The 22,866-nt window shown below is 32.9% G+C and overlaps 4 protein-coding genes across 5 annotated transcripts; 3 read left to right on the forward strand and 1 right to left on the reverse strand.

Annotated features, from left to right (window-relative positions):
• The first annotated feature begins 638 nt into the window (after positions 1 to 638).
• LOC107414379 (glycosylinositol phosphorylceramide mannosyl transferase 1) lies at positions 639 to 3,743 on the forward strand. The gene is made up of 5 exons (XM_016022492.4): positions 639 to 1,121; positions 1,477 to 1,873; positions 2,563 to 2,726; positions 2,870 to 2,940; positions 3,376 to 3,743. Exons 1-5 carry the CDS (start codon positions 820 to 822, stop codon positions 3,534 to 3,536), a joined length of 1,095 nt encoding a protein of 364 aa, XP_015877978.3. The 5' UTR covers positions 639 to 819; the 3' UTR covers positions 3,537 to 3,743.
• Positions 3,744 to 6,530: 2,787 nt separating this feature from the next.
• Positions 6,531 to 8,986, forward strand: LOC107414394 (receptor-like serine/threonine-protein kinase At4g25390). Its single transcript, XM_016022507.4, has one exon. The coding sequence runs from the start codon at positions 6,749 to 6,751 to the stop codon at positions 8,795 to 8,797; it is 2,049 nt and encodes a 682-aa protein (XP_015877993.3). The 5' UTR covers positions 6,531 to 6,748; the 3' UTR covers positions 8,798 to 8,986.
• A 4,496-nt stretch (positions 8,987 to 13,482) lies between these two features.
• LOC107414383 (transcription factor bHLH118) lies at positions 13,483 to 15,014 on the reverse strand. 2 transcript variants are annotated; one of them, XM_060819750.1, is made up of 3 exons: positions 14,508 to 15,014; positions 13,831 to 14,205; positions 13,483 to 13,696 (listed from the first exon to the last, which is right to left on the reverse strand). In XM_060819750.1, the coding sequence occupies exons 1-3, from the start codon at positions 14,838 to 14,840 to the stop codon at positions 13,625 to 13,627; spliced, it is 780 nt and encodes a 259-aa protein (XP_060675733.1). In that variant the 5' UTR covers positions 14,841 to 15,014; the 3' UTR covers positions 13,483 to 13,624. The 2 variants fall into 2 exon arrangements, with proteins under 2 accessions (XP_060675733.1, XP_015877982.1); XM_016022496.4 differs by having other exon boundaries at positions 13,831 to 14,187; positions 14,508 to 15,005.
• Positions 15,015 to 20,885: 5,871 nt separating this feature from the next.
• Positions 20,886 to 22,349, forward strand: LOC107414373 (transcription factor bHLH120). Its single transcript, XM_016022485.4, has 3 exons — positions 20,886 to 21,313; positions 21,652 to 21,990; positions 22,101 to 22,349. The coding sequence occupies exons 1-3, from the start codon at positions 21,014 to 21,016 to the stop codon at positions 22,185 to 22,187; spliced, it is 726 nt and encodes a 241-aa protein (XP_015877971.2). The 5' UTR covers positions 20,886 to 21,013; the 3' UTR covers positions 22,188 to 22,349.
• The last annotated feature ends 517 nt before the right edge of the window (positions 22,350 to 22,866 follow it).

The raw sequence follows: 22,866 nt of genomic DNA on the forward strand, positions 1-22,866 counted from the left end.
TTAAAATAAGTCATTAGCATATATTTTTTGAAGCTTTTTTGGTTTTTTAGCTGAATGATAAAAAATAAAAAAAGGGATAAAAATTTAGAGTTTACATCTCTGAAAGGAAAAAATGCGCGCGTATTTTCCAATTTGATGAAGCTAGCTACCGATAATTGTGGTACCTGATGAAAAGTACATTTGTTATTAGTCTTTTTAAGACAAAATCTTGAAACTTATATAATTTGACTTGGTTCATAGTAAGTTTACACTCCTAAACATAATGTGTGCAAAGTGTCATCTCTTAGACTTTTATTTATTTTTTTTAGTATGTCAAAACAAACAAATTAACTTAGCACTTCTATCTAAATTTTAAAGAGGGAAAAAAAGAAGCAAAAGTTAAGACTTAATTTATTTTATATTTAACACAAAAAAAATTAAAAAAAGAAAATACAATGATTGGCAACGTAATCAGGGTTTTGGTCTTCTTTTGCATGCAGGAATAGCAAGAAATAATTGTTCCTGGTGAAGATGTGGTCTGAACATCCAACTAAAATTAAGTAGGCCAAGCCCAAGACAAAGTTGGGCCGAGGTCCGAATATGAAATGTTGAAGAGACGTACGGACCGCCGTAATTCGATAGGCGCCGTGCCACGTCATGTACAGTTATTGACAACGAATTTTCTGAGCGAGAAAGAATCCCTACACTCCCTTTGTCTTCTTTCTTCTTCTTCGTCTTCTTCTTCTTCGCTTTGCACAAATCACGATGACCCCAAGCATGATCCGATGACCACCACTTTACTCTACAGTGGACTTTGAACCACGCCCAGCGACCCCACCCATGTCGACCTTCATCGGAATCCGAGAGGTTTACCCCAACGGCAATGGCTCTGCGGCGACCATCTCAGAGACCAATGGTAGCCTCTACTCTCCGGCGAAAGAGAAAGCCGCCGCAAGAGGCTTCTACAATGGCCGCTCATCGCTTTTCATACGACGGCTCCGCAAACTCCTTAGCACGGTTAAGCTCAGGCTGCTTCTGGGTCTCTGCATATTCTGCGTCGTCGTTTGGATGATCGCTAGGCTTAGCTCTTTGACGGGTTGGATCCCCTACTACCCTTCTTCTTCCTTCACTTCTATTTCAAGGTATAATTTAATACTTTATGTCTGGATTTATGTGTTGGTTATTTATTGACTTGCAATTTCTATTTTTCATTGACCTCCTTGAAGAAATTGCAACATAAAAATAGTTTAATGCGAGTAGTAAATACTTGAAACATAGGTAATTCGGATATTTTTCTGTGCATTCTAAGTTATCTTTTTGCATGAAAATGCTCCCTTTTTTTTCTTCTTTCTTTTTGCATTATTGTGGAACTAACAAATTTGTGTACAAGCAAACATTGGTATCGTATTAGTCGATTGTGGTTCGTATTCCTATGTTGTAATGAAGAAAGGTTGTTTTTTTTGTTTTTTGGTATATGTATGTATATGTAATTTTCAGGGGTAGATATACGGTTCTTATCAACACTTGGAAGAGGAATTCTCTTCTGAAGCAATCTGTTGCTCACTATGCTTCATGTAGTGGTGCTGATGCAATACACGTGGTGTGGAGTGAATCCAATCCCCCATCAGATGGTCTGAAAGCCTATCTGAAGAAAACCGTTTTATCCAAATCACAGACAACTCGCAAACCCAACTTCGAGTTTCATATAAATGGGGAGGATAATTTAAACAATAGGTTTAAGCCAATTAGAGACCTCACCACTGATTCCATTTTCTCTGTTGATGATGATGTGATTGTTCCATGTACCACCCTCGATTTTGCTTTCACCGTATGGCGAAGCGCCCCATTCACAATGGTTGGTTTTGTCCCTCGCATGCATTGGCTGGATAAAGAGGTTTGTAATCTTCTAAAGTGAAATTTTATGGCCATGCAATATCTGATCTGTATTAGGATTTTGTTGCAAAGGTTACTCTCACTTTTGTGTGATAATGCCAAATTTTGCAGCTTATCCAATGGTATCTGCATTCATCTTGTATGAAGATGTTCTTACCAAAATCCCTTATCCAACCTTTATGCTTATTGTAGACAGATACCAAATATCTAGGTTTTATTGATGTCTTACATTGGCATATTTTAGGGCTATCAATATCATATGTCACAGTGTATGAGAAGCTTAACGTCATAGGCTTACAGTTTAAATCGACCATGAAACTCAAATTACATTTTTAGCTCATGTTCATATACATGAAAGTCATAGCACCAAGAATCGGATTAGCAACCTTAAGATTCACAATTTTGCACTATTCTTTTAGTAATAACCCAAGTTTTGTTACATATCTTTAGGTTACTCTGTCATGCTTGTATAGTTGAGATTTCTTTAATATACTGCCAAATGATATGGAACTAAAACTTGCTCACCTAAGTCATTATCATACTGCATCTACCCCACACACACACACAAACACACACATACACAAAAGATTGGATAATGGTGAAAGGTAACCAATAATTGCAATAGTCCTGGGAGGATCTTAGTTTACTTTGCGTTCTTTTTCCCTGACACATCTTTTTCATATTCAATAGAAGAATGGTGTAGCAAGTTATAAATATGGAGGATGGTGGTCAGTTTGGTGGATGGGCACCTATAGCATGGTTCTCTCAAAAGCTGCATTCTTTCACAAGAATTACTTGGACCTGTATACTAAGGAGATGCCCTCATCAATATATGATTATGTAACCAAGCAGAGGTGTGGCATAGAATTAGTATTTTTCTTTATCCTTTGTTTTTCCGTTAATATATTGAATTTTACCTTTTCTGATCTCATCTATTTTTTCCTCTTGTATTTCTCATGGTGCTGGGTTTCCATGTTATTTTCTTATTTTAATTCAGAAATTGTGAAGATATAGCCATGTCACTGCTTGTTGCCAATTCCACTGGTGCTCCTCCAATTTGGGTGGAAGGTATGCCTTACAATATTTTGGAGTCAAAGTTTTACGAGCTTCTCAAATTGTCAATTCCTAGATGACAGCATTAAAGAATTTTCAAGTTTCTAGTTTGACATACAATAAATAAATAAATAAAAATGTTTTCTAGTTTTGAGGAAACAACATAATTATGTTAGTATACAATCGCATTATCCTGTATTTAAACATGGAAAAGGTGAATTCAGAATTTTACATCAAGATTAACTTTAAGACAGGTGAACTGATGGCGGTTTAATGTTGGACCATCATATGGAGATTTATTGAGTTTCAACTAATTCACCATATGTGTATATATATATATATATATATATACGTGGTAGTTGGCAATACCGAAGAGTAATAAAGTTGTGAACTATAATATAATATATCCATTACCCTGAATAATTAAAATTCTGCATGTAAATTTGGCAGGTAAAATATATGAGATTGGATCATCTGGAATTAGCAGTTTGAAAGGGCATAGCAAGAAGAGGAATAAATGCCTTAATGATTTCATTTCCATGTATGGAAAAATGCCCCTGGTACCAACCAATGTTAAAGCTGTGGACGCAAGGCAAAAATGGTTCTGGTAGGTCTTTAAGCAGTTTATTTTTTCTTCTTACGGTTCAGTATCTGTATATATCTACAGATTGTTTGTAAATACCCTTTTTGAGTCACGGATTCAATAATACAAAATGAACACTAGTTTGTATATCGATGGTGTATAATGCAAGGGGAAAAAACAAAAGGGAAAATATAAAGAGAAAAGTAAAAAAAAAAAAAAAAAAAAAAAAAAAAAACAGGTTTCTGGTTAAATGGACCTGCAGCATCAACAGCTTCTTGTGATAAAACTTTCCGCAGTGAATTAAATGCAAAGTAGTTTTGAGGGTAGAGATGGAGATTGTGACAGATACGGGTAAAAACCCTCTTGAAAATGATACAACAGGATTCTATCTGGAGCTTTAAAAGAGTAATGTGTTTGTTGCAACTAACGCATGTGAAAAATAGAGACATCTTTTACAGCATTATTGGTTGAACAAGGAAATACATCATAAATTCATAGTTTACCTTTTTGAGTACATATGTTATTTTCAGCCAAAGTTTAATGCATTGAATTTAACTAGCTAGGCTGTAGACTACTTTTTTGATAATATAGGCTACAAACTAGTTTGGTTCATGTAGTAATTGAAAATTATATGAGGACTTTAAAAGTATGGAATTAATGAGTCTTATAAAACACCATTACTTATACATGTTCAACTATATAAAGATGTGGGTATTTTGCTCTTAAAATATATATATATATATATATATAGATATATTATTGAAATTATTGGGTATTGCCTTATTGTGTTAAGCATTTGAAAAGAAATTATTAAAGGGAAAACTTCATTTAAATCTTTTTATTTTGTCCTAATTATAGATAGTTCCATATTTTTGAGATAATATATTCTCAATTTATCGGTAAGCTGTTTTTTTTTTTTCTAATTAATAATATAGTGTAAATTAATTTATATAGTTTGTTAAAAATTATAAATATAATTGTAGAAAAACTAAATTGATCCAATTATATAAAATTGGCGGTGCACGTGAAAAAGAAATAAAAAGGTCGGGTCACGTGACATGAATGTACTCTATTTTGTTTCGTTTTCGAATTTCAAAAAGAATGGAATGGGTCATGGCATACGGCTTGTTTAAGTGCAGCAAATTATGCGTCCGCTTGGGCTTCTGCTAAAGGTGCTTTGAATTGACTTTGAGCTTCATTCACTGTGTGCGTTACTTGCGCCTTGAATCTATTTCTCAAACTTATTGCTCGGTCCAAATATAAGAAATAATTAATTTTAATACCACATTCCCCTCCTTCTGTACACGCATAAGAAGTTTCTAAATCTTTATTGAAGTTGAAAAGAAAATGATTTATCAACTTGTAATGCACGTGTATAGGATTCAAACAAATACCATGGTCCGAAATATTGGGCGGAGATGAAGTCATGAAAGTATCACTTATTGTTTAATTAGAAAAATGAAAATTATAAAAATAAATAAATAAACGAAAACGATTTCAATCAAGTACTTAATTGAGCAAAGGGAAAAATAACTAGCTATATGAATTAATGCATTAAAAAGGTGAGTAATCTAGGAATAATAATACATGTTAATATGATTAAATCCCATAAAAAAAATTAGCAATAATAGGATTAAATAATGAGAGAGAATTATAAGCATCAAAGGACAGAGTGGTAATAGGGGTTAAAGTGTAATTAAAAAGGAAATAAAAAAAAGTCAAGCCTACCAGAGAGAAAAACAAGATTAGGTAGACCATGCCAGATATTTGAAGTTGGAAATTGGATGAAGCCGACGAGGCAAATTGACCTACCTCAATTTTTTGCCCACTTTTTATATGTCTTTTTTATTATTATTATTTTTAATGAACCGGGTTTTTTCCCATATCAACGCCATCTAATTGGTTGTCTTTTCATTTATGTTTTTATTGCGTGTTGATTTTTTTAAACTTGATAAGAATCAAGTTTGTTTCATTTTTTCTCATGTCGGCTTCTTTTGTCAACTATTTAATTTTCTTTTATTGCAATATTTATTTAACCAAAACATCACTGTTTTTTTTTTTAGTTAATTATTTAATTTTTCTCCACTAGATAGTTCTCTTTTTGACTCAGAATTTTCTGCATATTAGTTTTTTAGCAATCAATTTTCTTTAACACCATTTTTTTTTCTTTTTTTGTAAACTAAGCCGTTTCTTATTTGTACTTTCGAAAATTTTGTATCGGTGGGCTGTGGCAAAATAGCCTCGTAGTTTGTAGAATGCAAAAGGTCCAATATTTCATATCGAATTAAGAATTAGCAGCACATATTAATATATATATATATATATATATATATATGTATATATATATATATATATATGTATATATATATATATATATATTTTTTTTTTTTTTTTTTGCTTTGAAAATATTTATATGTATATTATGTTAACTTGGTAAAACTTGTATAATAAATTATGTATTCCAACGTGTGGTCCTGATGAGTTTTCAATCAATCTAATTACCGTCCACATTTTACGAATTGACAATTAATTTTAAAAATACACCAGCAAAGCTATCACCATTATCATCGTCATCGTCATCGTCATAAAAATGTGTTCATATCATTAGATTATAAACCCCATTGATGTACTTTATTCAACCTTCCAGCAAATAAAAATTGTATAAAGTTCAACTTTAATGCAATATTAATACTAAATTTTATAATTTGTAATCCAATATAAACCATTGAAAAAAAAAAGTGAATAAAAAATTGAAATCTATAAGCATCTAAAACTTTGGGTTGTCGAACGTACTTAAAAAAAAAAAAAAAAAAAAATTAAGAATTGTTCATATAATTTTAATCACCGAAACTAACTGATAGCATTGGTGCATCAGTACCTAGTTTGAATTTGCATTTGACAATTCGAATAGCCGTCGAGTATAAGTATAGCAAGCAGACTGAGAAAATGTCAAGGAAAAAAAATAAATAAATAAATAAAATAGCCCATTAGAACAGTTCTATAAATAAAAAACTCGGAGGACAAACCAAAAAAAAAAAAAAAAAAAGTAAAAGAAAATAAGAAAAAGCGGAGTGGATAAAACCAAACCAAAATACAAAACAGAGTCAGATACACAAACAGCTCTGTTTCTGCTTCTACTTTCTTCTCCTTCTTCTTCTTATTCAACGATGAAGACTTGCCCTTTGATATTTTAGTTTTATTTGTATTTAGTTTCTGGTTTTCTTGGTTGGTTCTTCAACCATGCCATCGCGCCAAATCCCCATAGTTCCAGCTCCTTCACCTTCCCCAACCATTCACCACCGGACCATTCGTCCGGCGGCGGCCGTCACCGCCGCCGCCACAGCCACCGCCTTTTCATTACTCTTCTTCCTCGCCCTCTGCTTTCGCAAGACTCGAAAGCGAACTGCACCGGAGGCTGATTCCAAGCCACCCCATCGTTTCTCCTATTCCATCCTGCGCCGCGCCACCGACTCATTCGCCGCCTCTCGCCGTCTCGGTCAAGGTGGGTTTGGACCCGTTTTCTATGGAATACTTCCCAAACCCCGTCAAGAGATTGCCGTTAAGCTCATGGACTCGGGGTCCCTCCAAGGCGAGCGCGAGTTCCAGAACGAGCTCTTCTTCGCTTCCATGCTTGATTCTAAGCATGTCCTTTCGGTTCTCGGTTTCTCTTCGGATCGGAAACGGCGGAGGATGTTACTGGTTTATGAGTTCATGAGTAATGGGAATTTGCAGGAGGCTCTGTTGCATCGCAAATGCCCTGAATTGATGGATTGGAAGAAGCGGTTCGCGACCGCCGTCGATATCGCCAAAGGGCTTCAGTATCTTCACGGCCTCAACCCGCCCATTATCCACGGCGACATAAAGCCTAGTAATATACTCCTGGACAGGGACTTCTCGGCCAAGATTGCGGATTTCGGGCTTGCCAGGTTGAAAGTAGAGAATCAGATTGAGATTGCTGTTGAAGGGTCCGATGGGGCCAAGATAAACGGTGGGTTGGAGACGAAGAAGGAAGATTTGGAGAGTAATGGTGGAGGTGGGGTTGACGATTATGGTTCGGTGGTCGAAGAAACCGAGAGTGTGACTACTGGGTTCGAAGATTTGAACTTGGGTTTTGATCTATCACCATCTCCGGCGACGGCAGTGTCAGCGTCACCGGAGGCTGCCGGACTGGTGGCATCTCCGGAGGAGTTCGAGAAGTTGAGCACGTTGGAGGGTGGTAATTTTGATAAAGCGTCGCCGGAGACTTTCGAGAAATTGATATCGGAGGGAAATTACGATAAGACTAGCATGGAAGGAGGGAAGCAGAATGCGAAGAAGGATTGGTGGTGGAAACAAGAGAATAGCGGCGTGAAGGACTATGTAATGGAATGGATTGGGACTGAAATCAAGAACGAAAGGCCCAACAGTAATTGGACAGCAACAGCTTCTACAAGCAGTAATTTATCAGGGAAAGCAGATAAAAAGAAGAATAGGAAGCAATTGGATTGGTGGATGTCAATGGAAGATGTTAAGAATCCCAAGAAGGAGAAGAAGGAGAAGAAGGAGAAGAGAAGGCCTGCGAGGGAATGGTGGAAGGAAGAGTACTGCGAGGAATTAGCAAAGAAGAAGAAGAAAAAGATGAAGCATCAAAAGGGAATGAACAATATAGACAATGGCGATGAGTGGTGGCTACAAGATGATGAATTATGCGTGGACAGGAAGAAGAAGAATCGGAGTAGGAGTTGGGGCAGTAAGAGTAGTATAGATTGGTGGTTGGATGGGCTTAGCGGCGAGCTTTGGCGAGGTCGCCGGAATACAAGCCATGATTCAGCTAGTGGGGAAATACCCAAGAGCGGTGGCATTAGTAGTACTCCAAGTATGAGAGGAACCGTATGTTATGTTGCCCCTGAATATGGTTTTGGTGAAAATCCTTCGGACAAGTGTGATGTATACAGTTTTGGGGTGTTATTGTTGGTTCTAATTGCTGGAAGGCGACCACTTCAAGTCACAAATTCACCTCTTTCTGAATACCAACGTGCCAATCTATTATCTTGGGCTCGCCATCTTGCCCGTGCTGGGAAGCTTATTGATCTGGTTGACAAGTCTATTCAGTCTTTGGATCAACAACAGGCTGTGCTTTGCATCACTGTTGCATTGCTTTGTTTGCAGAAATCACCAGCTCGCAGGCCTTCAATGAATGAGGTTGTGGCGATGCTTAGTGGTGAGCTAGAATTGCCTCAGCTACCACCTGAATTGTCTCCTTCACCTCATCCACGCTTCCCGTTCAAGTCTCATAAAAGAGTCCGGTGAGTCTCTAATGGTCTAATCTTTAAAAAAAATTGTTTTTTTTTTTTTTCTTTTTTTCTTAGTGTATATTAGATGGATTACTGGTGTAAATCAATTGTCCATCGTATTGGTGGACAAAATGGTGTATAAATTGACTACAGAAAAAGAAATGAAAGCAAGAAAGAAAAAGAGAGTTCCGATTTTTATGTTTTACTGTTGTTGTTGATGATTTGAACTTCAATCACTTGCTCGTGGTGTTGCTGGAATGGCCTACATATGACATCCAAAGATATTCGGTGAACTTTTTGGCAATAATTCGAGGGGAAAAAACCCAAAACACCGACCCCACTTTTTTTTTTTATCTCTTACATTGTTTTCAGTATTATCATGAGTGATTCGATTTGCTTTTCCTGAACATGGCCCACTCTTTTTATTGAACCGGTTTCTAGAGTTGAATGCAACTTCCCACCTCTTCTCTTCCTCTAAGGATGAAAAAAAAAAAAAAAAAAAAGAGGAAAAGAAAAGTAAAACAAAGAAGCAACCTGCTTTTTCTTGTTTATAAACTTTTGGCCTGGATATGGTTGTCCCTTATGGTCTTGCAACCTTTTGGAGGTTGACTAAGCTTTTAAAATGTGCAATTTTTTATTTTGGTAGAAACGCTAAGATATTTAAAATGAAGAAGTGGTAAAGCAAAATTCTCATACTAATACAAACACAAACCGTACTAGGAGTACATGTAACTGTTCTCTAATAAAGATTATGTTTTTCGACCAAGTATTTGGATCGCACAGTAAATGGGTTGTGTTCTTGGACATTACCAATTTACCATTGTGTAGAAGGTGATACTGAATCATATTTTGGGGCCATATCTAGGTCTTTCCAATTCTTAAGATTAATTTCATTGATGCCGCTGGTTATATATCATATGGTACAGCTCTATCCAATCTTGATGCTTGGATTCTTGGCTAGGGTTAGATAAAAGTAACTGACAAGTGCTTGTATATGTCTCCATGTCTTTCTCTAACATCCTTGAAATTTGTAGAGACCTCAAGACTAAATTAGTAATGATAAATGGTTTAAATTTGGAGAGTTTGCTCTTTGCTATTTTGATAATAGACTTGGTGCTTACATTGGTCAATTGCTTCTTTCATAACTTTTTTGCGGGATGAAATTTAGCGGTACTCCTCTTTTGGTATGCCTTGAGTTTCTAGCCGAGGGAGTTGGCATGTACATTATTTCCAATCTGTGTAAAACTATTATCATATTTTCTTAGCTTTTGCAATTTGTACATGTTCATCACATTCGGTGAATTACTTGGGTGGCTATAGAGTTTGAAAATTTCTTCAATGATGCATAAACATATAAAAATACATCCACTTGTGTTTCTACTTTCAACTATGTCCTTCCTAAATGATGATTTCTGGGGCCAATATTTGCTGCTGAGTTTAACAATATGAAACAGACGAATGAAACTTCCATTGCAGCAATCCATACATGGTACGAAGACAGTTAGCTGCAGTACCATATGGTGGAGATTGCTACATTTTGTAATTTGAATTATGAATTAGGGATATACCATACAAGTTTGTGTTTTAATGTTGTACCCACAAATAATTTATGGTAAAGATTTGCTTTTTCATAGCAGGGAGACTAAAAATGTTAGCCCAAACAGTACAATTCGATAAATAAAAAGAGGCATGCAATTTCCTGGCCCTTCGTTGTTGTCCTGTGAATAACTTATTGATGAAAGAACGATATTATTGAAATCAATGTTTGGATTTGCTTGGCGGATCTGTTTTACCTAAATGGTGTAGACATTTCGTTCCCCAACCAGAGTATTGCTCCTTTTTTTTTTTTTTTTTTAGTTGCTAATTGCCTAATGATGATGTAGCTTCGCAAAATTAGAAAGAAAAGAGTGAAAGAATGGCTGATGATGTGTGTCATTTGTATTGGGAATTTTCAAGAATTTTGAAAATGAAATTACCAACTTTTCTCCTAACTACTAATTTTAAGACGGAACCCAAAAGACAATTGTACTCATTCTTGCTTCAATATTGGTAGCCTATAGGCAAATGAACGAAATCGATCAGGAATAGTTATTATTTGGCATATTTATATTCCAAATTATGTAAGCTAATCACATGATTTGTTATATTGAGCAATCAATTAAATGATTAATGGACTTTTTTCAATTTGGCTGGTATTATATTAGTTGTACCCAATTATAGTATGATAAGCAACCTGGTTTACTTTCACTTTCAGCTACACTTCGGCTTCTTATTTTCTAGGTTCAACCTTTTTTTTTTGGCTACAATTTACTCTTTATTTATATAATTATTTTTTTTAACTACGGTTTTTCTTTTCTAGAACCAGATTACGAAAGGAAACGTGTCCAAAAATCAATACAGAATTTCTTGTAGCGAATTCCCAAAGAATGGAGACTACCAGCACGACTTTGAAAGTTGTGGTGTGTATAAAGGTCGCGGCCCATATAACATAATGGGCTAGAAGCCCAAAGTTGAAAAATATTAAAATTGATATAATTTTAATAAGCAGGCTGTAATCTTCTAATGTGTAACCCTGAAATGAAAGGATTGGACAGAAATGGAATTAAACAAATTGTTCCACATGAAAGTGAAACTTTTTTTTCAGAATTGTTCATATATACCAATAGTAAATGGGGTTACGTTACACGAAATTACGAGCTGAATTATGGAGGATTTAATATTTGATAACTCATAGGCCAATGAACTTGCAAACCTAGATATAAAATTGTGATGTTAGAGGCATTTTATCACATACATTATATGGATTACACATTATGATGAGGATCATGATGATCTATAGTATCTTTTATAGCATGCATTAATAATATGTACATCAAGAAACAAACTACAATAATTTAAGTACATATCTAAATCATTTTCTTTATTCATCCGCTTTAGGATCATTTAGAGGATATATATAACATGCATATGATTCCACACATGTATTAGCACAGAAGCTAAATAAAATAGAAACAAGCACCATATATGTTAATCATTACCAATTATTCTAGTAGAAATAATTCTAAATGAAATGGATCATAGGATATGCAAAAAATACATATGCAAATGGAGTACTATACAATATATATATATATATATATATATTTCCCAAGGGAAATAGAGCAGACGATATATACAAAACACCAAAAATGAAGATGGGATTGGATCCAACAGATCAAGACTAGTGAGCAATCGCTCTATAATCAATCTCTAGTTCTAGAATTTTAAGATTTGATACATTATATATATTGAGATAAATCATGTTACATTATTATTATTACTTTTTTGTGACAAATCTTGTTAAAAATTATTTGATTTTAACTGGTAGACTAATGAAATAGTATATTGTAATTGACAACTTAATTGGAATAAAAATTACACTAAAAATCAGAAAGAAAAAAAAAAGTTCAAGTCATGACAGAGGATTGACATCATATAAAGCTGATGCGCTAGGTGGACCTAACTAGCATCAATTTCTCACTGTTTTGAACCAATCCAAATTCACAATGTCAGAAATAATTTCTACATACAATTAGATAGAGAACAAAAGCAAATTCACGAGCTAGCTTTTCATACCATATAAAATATACATACATATATATATATATATATATATTATCTCGACAAGAAAAATAACTTTTAAAATTGTCCGAACAAGTCAACTAACATTGATGTGATGTGTTTCAGAACCATTTTGGACAAAAATTTTCTGGATAATGAAAATCGACGCGTTAGTCATTCTTTTATTGAGAATATTTCTATCATCACTTTGGAAATCAAACGTCCCATCCCACATTGTACAAAATTTACATGTTTCGCCAAATTGTATGATAGGATATTATGCAAAAGCTGGTATATATGTATAGAAATTATAAAAGGCACTAATTCATCAAAAAGAAATTATAAAAGGCACTAACATAAATACATATATCTACAGGATGTATTCGATATTAGTACTGGTAAGTAAAACTGGACTTATTTTCATTTTACTTCCCGAGAGAGTAAAAGCAGCTGTAACTGTGTATTAATTTTATACCTAATTCTGTTCCCATATTTTTCAGTATGTTGAGAATGTTTCCTATATCTACAAGTTGAGTCTACTTATGTAGTTCATATACAAGAGCACCAGCATATATACATAGAAAGGGGGGTAAAACGAACCGCTCCATAAGTTCTTACCTCCATAGAGTATTGCTATACATACCTCCAATTCTCTTTATCAACGTATGTTCAATAGAACCATATAGCTAAGAGATTGACTGTGGTCATCAGAACTTTTGAAACCGTTTAAAATGTAAAGTTACTTATATCTAATCTACTAATATAACTGCTATTTTTTTTTTTTTAAATAATGATTCTAAGTTCAAATCTCATACTAAAAAAACAAGAACAAGAGAAAAATATTGTATAGGGAAAAGGATAAATGTGAACAAACTTGATTATTTCATATGAACAATATTTATTTTTGTTCAAAACAGGTTCAAGTAATATTAGGACTTGAACGGGCATTTTTTTAATTCCCAAAAGTCACCCAAAAAATGGGGAAAAAAAGAAAAACACAAAAAACTTTGATTTAAAGAGGCTTCGAGACCATATTCCATTTTTCACACTATGGTACTTCTAGAAGCCAATTATTGATCATAGACTCCAAAACGCAAAAAATGTTAGAAATTTACTTTTGAGTATACTTCACCAAGCTTTATTGCAAAAATAACAAAACGTTAGATTGTGACTACACATAGAAAGTCAACAAAGGAAGAGGTGTTAATAATGTTACTTTTAATTCGATTATAAAGATTTCCACTCAGGATGATGAAATCGCTTCCGTTAGTTTCTTTTCAAGCGATGGTAAATTGATAGTTTCCACATTATTAACCTGTGAGAAAATAGGAAAAAATTGATCAACAATGACATAAGAATAAAAATAAATAAATAAATAAATAAAAAATCACAGCTTCAAAAAGGCACATGATATATATGAATGAAACCCTAGATATGAGGTTGTTGTACCCGATCGGAATGAATTGTGTGATGCAATTTGTCATTTATTGTGGTGGAAAAACACTGAACGATACTAAGCCCTTCTTGAAGAAGCACATCCAAAACCCTTGACAGAGGAAAGCTACTAGTACTACTGCTGATGATAATTTCGACTCCGCTGCCAAACGGCTGCACCGAGAGCCGGCTTGCTGCCGCCGCCGCCGGCGGACTCGTGCTTGAGCTTCTGCTTTCATGGTCAGAAATAGTAGCTGAATTGGACAACTTTTTCAGCTCATCCCTCTGGCTTCCTAGCTTTTTGATCTTGTTCTGGAGGAGTTTTATGTAATTCACTGCCTCAATTATGTGGTCGGATATAGAACGCTTTCCCTGAGACACCCACCACCACTTCACTATAAAAGACTCAGAAGGAAGAAAAAGAGAGATATGATATTACAGCTAATCAATTGAGGAAGACGACTATGATTGATTTTTTTTTCTGTTACGAAGAGTAATGATGAGCAAGTACACAGAGAGAGAGAGAGAGAGAGAGAGAGAAGGAATAAGAAAAGGACGATATCACTGTTTAACAATTATTTAGGGATTTCTCTTTTATCTTTTCTACTACTGTTCTTGAGAACATCATGATGAGAAAGTAAAGACAGAAAAGAAAGATGGAATAATTAACTGGGTTTGAATTAATTTTTCACCTTGATTAATTCGAGAGGAAGAAGGGATCTAAGTGATGCATAACGAGTAGCCATTTCTTGCCTTCTTAACCTTTCAATATCTCGATGCTTCATCATCTTCTTGTTGTTGTTAATACTAGTAGTACTGTTTTCCAAACTAGCAGCAGCAATTGGTTTCCGCCTCTGCCGCCACCAGCCGTCGTTATTCGCCTTCTTTTTGTCGTCAAAAACAGCGAAATCCAGTGAGGCAGGAGTAGTCCCAAGAATCAGATCTTTGGAGATTTTGTGCTTTTTGTGGGGATTAGGTGAAATCTGGAAAACCAGCTCATTGCTTTGGTGTAAAGGAGAAGACATTGATTTTGTTAGGAAGAATAATATTCCTAGCCCTGTCTTCCCAAGTTAGCTCTTTTAATTTCTTTTACATTAAGGCAATGGAGGGTTAAAGGAAGGGGATAAGTTTGTTAGGGTTATATGATCATCATCCATTGGCCTAACCTCACCAAAGATTCCTTCATGTCTCTTCACACCCAAAGATGAGATAAGAAATGACATCACTGCCCATATTAAACTTTATTTAATTTGCTTCTTGGCACTGCTCCCACAAACAAATTTAATTAAGCCCACTCACTTTCATCCATTCACATTTTGAATATTTTTGTAATCTGAACAGATCGTTACCCATTGAATCCATGTTTATATAACATTTTCAAAAAAAATATATATATATAGATTCCAAATGATTTTTCTAATAATATATATTATATTAAGTTTAATTTGCCGAAAAAAATATATTGTAAAACAAAAGCTAGTTTTTTTTTTTTTTACACATTTTTATTTTTATTTTTTGGTATTAAGAGTGCCCCAAAAAAGGTTGAAAAATATAAACTAGCTTTTAACGTTCATTAATCCCAATTTACTACGATCATATATATAACTTTAATGGGGTCTTAAAATGCAACATAGGAAGTAGCTAATTTAGCCCCCCCCCCCCCCCCCCCCCCCAAAAAAAAAAAAAGAAAAAAAAAAAAGAAGTAGCTAGTATAATCACTTGTGTTTACAAAATGTTCGTTGACCAAGCTAATTGATTGGATGGAAAACACTTTATATATATAATACAACGACACATAACCCAGTCACAATAGCTATGAAAAACAAAAAACAAGTCACCCATTTTTTTGGTCCCTTTTAAGTTCTATTTCTCTTTCATAAATAATTGGATCCACCTCATCCTCTCTGTAATGATTGTGATTTACCATATATTGACCAATAAATTACCTATTTTCATGCCAACACCACAACAAATCAAAGCCTGAATTTATTTTCGACTTTGTAAAAAATATCAATTAATTAAGATATAAATAAAGGGTCGGTGCGAAACAACCATAAATATACAGGTGACATATGGTTGGTAGGCAAATATTTGGACTATCATGCATTAATATATATGGGCAATAAAATTTGGGCCTATGCGTTTAAAACTTTAAATTATCCAGTCATAGCGAAATTTCAGCTCGTGCTCTCTTTCTCTATCTAACTTTTAACTTTTACACCATTGAAAATTATAATCAAACATGTGAAAAAGCAGTGTATAAACTATAAACTAGAATTCTATACGAAAGCTAAGCTCGTATATATATATATATATATAATATAATATTATAGCCGTAATTAGAGTAGAAAATATGAAGTGGCACTGTGGATGCACCGAACCTGTGGTCGGAAAAGAGGAGGAAAAATCAGCAAAACCAGCCACACCAACAAGATCAAGAAGAAGATCTTCAGGGATGAGTATATACCCTATTCATGCTTTTATGAGTTGGACAAGGAGTTGTTTAAATGCTTATCATGAATAAAAATATATATTATAATAATTTGGGGAGACACCTTTAGCTGCTTCGTAATCCTCTTTTCCGTGACAACTCAAGAATATATAAAATACAATATAAATTTTGTGGTGGCTATAATTGTGAATTATGTAATGAAAATATTGGGCAAAAAAGCACTTGCAACATAAAAGCTTGTGGAGCCAAATGCACGACATAAGATGCAACAACGGAGACCACCTGTGTCCAATATTGTCCTCTTTGGATCTGGGAAATCCTCTTACAACCCAGCTCTCAAGGTTCCGATATTGTCCTCTTTGGACCTGGGAAATACTCTTACAATCCAGTCCTCAAAGTTTTGTCAAAATACGTTGTACGGGAAAGGTATCCACACTACCTTATAAGGCGATGTGGGACTTTACAATCCTTCCCCCTTGGGGCGTTCTCCTTTCCAACCGATGTGGGACTGGCTCTGATACCATCTGTAACAGCCCAGACCACCCGCGTCCGATATTGTCCTCTTTGGGCCTAGAGAATCCTCTTACAACCCAGCCCTCAAGGTTTTGTCAAAACGCGTCGTACGGAAAAGATATCCATACTACCTTATAAGACGTGCTTCGTTCCTCTTTCTGACTGATGTGTGACTTCACATAAGAGGTATGCATACGATGGAAGTTCAATAATATCAATCTTATCCTTGCAGAGATATATAGTTTAGAGGCAAGACTACAGCTCTCCCAAACAATAATGTTGAGTTTGAATTTTCGTACTCCAATAATTAATATTAATAATTCTTAAACTACAATTTGGTACCATTATTCTCAAAAACTTGAATTTTGTGAGAGGTAAACTGAAAGTAAATTAAATACTTTAACATTCTACTTCACATGTGGACTAAAATGTAGGGGTACCTTTAAAAAAAGATAATAATATCAATCTCAGAATTTATTTTCATCCAAAAATATATCATCATTATAAATTTTGTAAGAAAGGTCTTATTCCTTATTTAATTTTTATCTCAATTAAGATGATAATTAATTGTCATAATATAGTGAAATCTTCTAAAAGCATTTCAAATTATTAATGTAGATGGTTGTATATCTGATAGAAAAATTGACAATGTTGATATTTAAGTAGCATAAATTGATAGTAAGATAAAAAATTATTCTTTAATAGTATTGTTTAAAAAAGCCATGACTATTAATGATTATTAATTGATTACATAGTTTATTAATTTTTCTCGTTGTAGAAAAAATTAAATTTTTTAGGAAAATTTGATTTTTATAAAAAATAAAAAATGCTTGATAGAGTCTTTAAAATAGAAATTTACTTTGAAAAAATCTAACCTTTAAAATGGGACATTTACCTTTACCAAATATAAATTATATCAACTTGATATTTATTTTAGACATTATCAATGGAGATCAATTTATTTATTTATTTTTTTTATAAATACTAATTATGTTGCTCATATGTCATGTATTTTCACAATTTATATCTCTATTAAAGATACTCTAATATTTTTTTTTCCCCAGTTTCCTACATACTATATTATGGTTAAATATTCATACTGCATGAACCTATGTCCATGAAGACATGCATTCAAGTCATGGGGGGATAAAGGGGTGTGAGTTATTTGCAATGTTTAAAAAAAAAATATTCATACTGCATGAACCTATGTCCATGAAGACATGCATTCAAGTCATGGGGGGATAAAGGGGTGTGAGTTATTTGCAATGTTTAAAAAAAAAATATTCATACTGCATGAACATATTAATTAATTATTTTTTTTTATGCACTATTGTTATCTATTGTCTTATTTAATTATTAATTATATTTTTAGAATTATTTATCACTAGATTGTAATTAGTATAGTGTAAGGATAAAGTACAAACTCCTTCAAATTCCTAGTTGGTTTAGCAGAGAGAGGACAAGAGTCCATATGTATGGTTGCCTATGGTGATGATCAATTAGCCTCCCATGTATAAATATTCTTCTACCATATTTTCTTCTCACCCATCCCTCCTAAGCCAAATTACATATGTCCTGTTGACTTCTAAATGTGTCGTTCTTGTTCTCATAAAAAAATATTATAATCTTTAGGAAAGTCCAATAAGAGTTCTGTTATTTTAATAGATAAGGATCCATTTGGTATAACTGATGAAAGTAGAGCTTTAGTCTGTAGAGTTTTCTATAATAAATCTTTTTGAAAAAAAAAAATTATTAAAAAGTTAATCAATATTTGGTTGTAAATAAAAAAAAAAGCTGTATAAATACTCATTAAGCTATATTAAATGTTTATTAAATTTTCGTTTAAGGTAAAAAAAGAATTTTTTTAGAGAAGCTCAAAATTTGTGCTTCTCTAAAACAGTTTAAAAAAACTCATTTTTTGGTTAATAAGTACTTATTGATTTTTGCCAAACATTTTTATTTTATAAAGAGTTTTTGGCTCTCAAATAAAGCTTTTAAATAGCAAAAAAAAAAAAAAAAAAAAAAAGCTCTGCGAAACAGAACCGAATTATTTCAAATTTGAATCCCCACACTTTAATATTGAAAAAAAAAAAAAATCCCTCCCTAATTTTCTGAATAGAAATTTCAACTTTTTAACCTGTATAATTAGGTTGTCACCCAATATGGTGCAGAAAAATTAAAGCATCTAATGTCAAACTTTAGTATAAAATTATTTTTTTAATCATCTACACCATATTATTGGAGTCATAACCTCGTGGGTATATAAGCTTAGAGCATCTGATCTCTTTTGTCGATTGCAAAACTTATCAAAAGATTAGGCATGTATAATTGGGGCCACGTGAGCCATACTAAGAATGTTTATTAATATTTCTTTTCTTGTATTATGAATGTGTCCACAAGTTAATTAATGAGTTGTTCTACAATAAAATTAATAATGAGTTTCCCTACAATAAAATTAATATGGGAAAATCCAATTTCAGAATCCGTCCTGCCGGCATAAAACGCAAGGGAAAAAAAATTTAGTAGATTTTTCTTTTCTTTTCTTTTCTTTCCTTTTTTTTTTTTTTTTTTTTTTTTTGGGGTGAATGAATGAACATGAAGTGGGCAAATCAGTATGAGCAATATTTTGATCATAAATTGTTAAAATATTGAAATCACGTAGGTCCCCAATAGATTCTATTGGATTATATCATATTTTTCCTTAATATTAAAAGAGATATTAGTTAAAGAGGATCAGATCAACAAAACCTAAAATAGTTCATCACATCATGCGTTTAGGATTCGTTCGGCATACATTTGGTACGGTCATAGGTATAGTTTGAGATGTTTATGATTCTTATTAGTTTTGTTTTTATATTTTTTTTATTAGTTAAGTCTTTCCACCGTAAATTGCACAGAATGTACACGAAATTAAAATTCCGTAAAATCTAAAAAAAAAAAAAAAAAACCTATTCCTTGTTTGTTTTATAAGCTCGTTCTTCAAATTCTGCTCTCATTTTTCCTCTTTATATTGTAACAAAAATAAATTTATTGTGACATCTAGGACCTTGATATATCATAGATAGATTATGATAGGAGTCTTACTACACAATTACCAGTTTATATGGTAAATTTTAATTGTAATATTTAATGTTATTATTTTTTATATTAAATTCTATAATTTAATTTTTTAATGATAATTATTTAAATTACCATTTAATATGTATATCTTATTAGTGATTGTTTACATTGATGACAAATAGCATGATGATAAATACAATTATTTTCAATTAACTTCCCTTTCTGGAAAAAAAAAATAAGATCTACTTTCAAACAATTTTGTTTTTTTAGGAAAAAAAAAATAACATAGAAACTACAACATCATTTGAAATTCAAAATTACCTTTGATTTTTTATCCAAAAAAATAAAATAAAAAAATTCAAATAAACTGCTAAATTTATTGTTTTTCTTTAGAAAAACTATCAACTCATTATTCATGTTAAAGTCAAAATTTGACAAATATATATTGTATTAGTCCTAGCCAAATGGTGAGGATCTTTTTTTTCAAACGAGAAAAAAAAAAATGGAGAGGAGGAATATTTCAACATCATGGAATAAAGAATATGAAGATTATCACCTATGGTTATATATGTAAGGTTTGATCTAGTTGTAAAATATACATTTTCAAATCCATTTAAATTTTCACCTGGATGAAAATCCATTTTCTCCAAATTATAATAAATTGTAATAGAAAAAAGTAATCTATATAAACAGCCAAGTTGCAATGACTTCTGATGTTGGAATTTTTATTTTCTATTTTATTAAAAAAAAAAAAAAGTCCATGTACATGATTCCAAATTAGATGGATAGAAAGATGATTTTGTATTGGTTAGAGTGATCATTTTACGATGGATAATAATCATCGTACGATCATGATAAACTAGTCGTAGTAGTACCCAAACAGGAAGGACTCCTATACTACCTAACCGTGCAGGTGGGTGGGGATTCCATCACAGCCCTAAAAAACAAATCAATTTTAAAGGAAGCAGTTGAGTGACTTCGTAGCTAACCTTTTTTAAAGAACACACTTTACAAGAAGTGTTGGAATTCGATTAGAGAGACCCTATCAAAGATCTCCAAAATTATACGCCCTACAAACCCATATCTCCTTTATTTCTCCTCCATTCCCTTCCCAACCCTAGGAGAGAGATAAAAGCATTTTCTAGAGCTGGAATATTAATTTTTGTACATAGAATGTTTCCTTTACACCAAAGCAATAAATCTAGCCTTTTCATTTCGTTTACTTCCAACGAACAAGGAATTGTCTCAAAAGATCTGGTCCTGGATCATGGTAATTCAGTGGATCGCAGCCGTAACCTTAGCAACCACATGGGAAAAATCAGGCCAAAGAAACTGAATGAGAATCCAGATCATCATCATGATGAACGTAATGAAAAGAAAAAGCTGCGTAGAGAAATTGAGAGGCAAAGGAGGCAAGAAATGACTACCCTTTATGTCTCTCTTAGATCTCTACTCCCTCTCGAATTGATCAAGGTAATTAAAGAAATTAATATTTTTGTGTGGGTTTTAAGTTTTTACTCTCGGTGCATATAAATATTTTGATGATTAACAAATTTTTTCAAAATCTTTTTTTCCCCTATTTTCTTATATTTAATTAATCTATGTAAAGTTTAATAGTTTCTTGGATTTGAGCTCTTTATTATGTGAACTATTTTGTAGTGTAGTGAATATCTCCTGAAATTCTTGAGAAATTGAAAACTCACTTTTTTTTAGCTATCGGTTAGGATCATTTTATATGGATTGGAATGGATAAGTTTATAACCATATATACAAATTATATATGCTGATCGGGGATTTATATATAATTTCAGGGCAAGCCATCGATGTCGGAGCATATGAACGTGGCAGTGGCGTATATTAAGCACCTAGAGAAGAAGATTCAAGAACTAAGCGTCAAGAGAAATGAGCTAAAAAGGCAGCCAAATTGTAATAATGAAAAATCAAATTGCTTATTGCCTGTATACTATTTTACAATAAGCTCTTGGAGTGGTATGGTGGAAATTATGATCAATAGCTGGCTTGGTGAGAGTGATGACAGGTTAACACTTTCAAGAGTTCTTGAAGTGATACTTGAACAAGGACTTGATGTTGTCAGCTGTATTTCCACCTCCCAAGCAAATGATAAATTAGTTTATACAATCCAGTCTGAGGTATGTATTGATAATTATTCTCTAGTTAATTAGATTGCGTAAAATTGTTCTTAATTTTAAAATGTATATAAGTATAAAATTTACCATTAACTCGGAAAATCTTTTCACAGGTCAGAGACTTCACATGCACGGATCAAACTAAGCTTCAACAGAGACTTGCAGAAGTAAATCCCTCATGGAGATACATCTCTAAATAACTTTGATTGCATTTTCTTTTTTTTTTTTTTTTTTGTTCTTTCTGTTTAATGAAGTATTTTCCTCTGATCAATATATGCATGTACCTTTAATAATATAACCTGATTTGGTCTGACAGTCTATGATGCTGAACTAATTTGTATCTTTAAGAAAAATTTAATTAAATGGACAATAAACCTATTTGACAAAGTCTCTCTATTCATGTATATATATATTCAACAAAGTTGAACAGTTTTCTTCGATTTTCCATGCTCCTATTCTGCTTTGCAAGTGAAGAGCAAGATTTATTAGCTAGACGGTAGACATACATATATATATATATATATATATGTTCGTATTACTGCATATAAATATCTCTGGAGTTATTTAGCAAAAATATATATATATATATATATCTCTGGAGTTGCTTTTCCCACTGACTTTGCAGGCCCAGTTAAAAGACAGAAGTTCAAATTATATATCAATATACTTGTTTCTTTCTACCTCCAGGAGTAAACGTTTAGATATTGTATAGGATGCTGAAGAGGATTCAAGCGTTGTGGTAAAGTGGCAACGTGTGATAGATATATGTCAATGAATATATATATATATATATATATACATTGGCGTTCCTCAAACCAAGTAAAATTGTACTTGTTATTATATTCCTCTTTTTACATGCTTGGGTGCTTTAAAAGTTTT

Source organism: Ziziphus jujuba, chromosome 8, assembly GCF_031755915.1.
Source record: "Ziziphus jujuba cultivar Dongzao chromosome 8, ASM3175591v1".
Lineage (NCBI taxonomy): Eukaryota > Viridiplantae > Streptophyta > Magnoliopsida > Rosales > Rhamnaceae > Ziziphus > Ziziphus jujuba.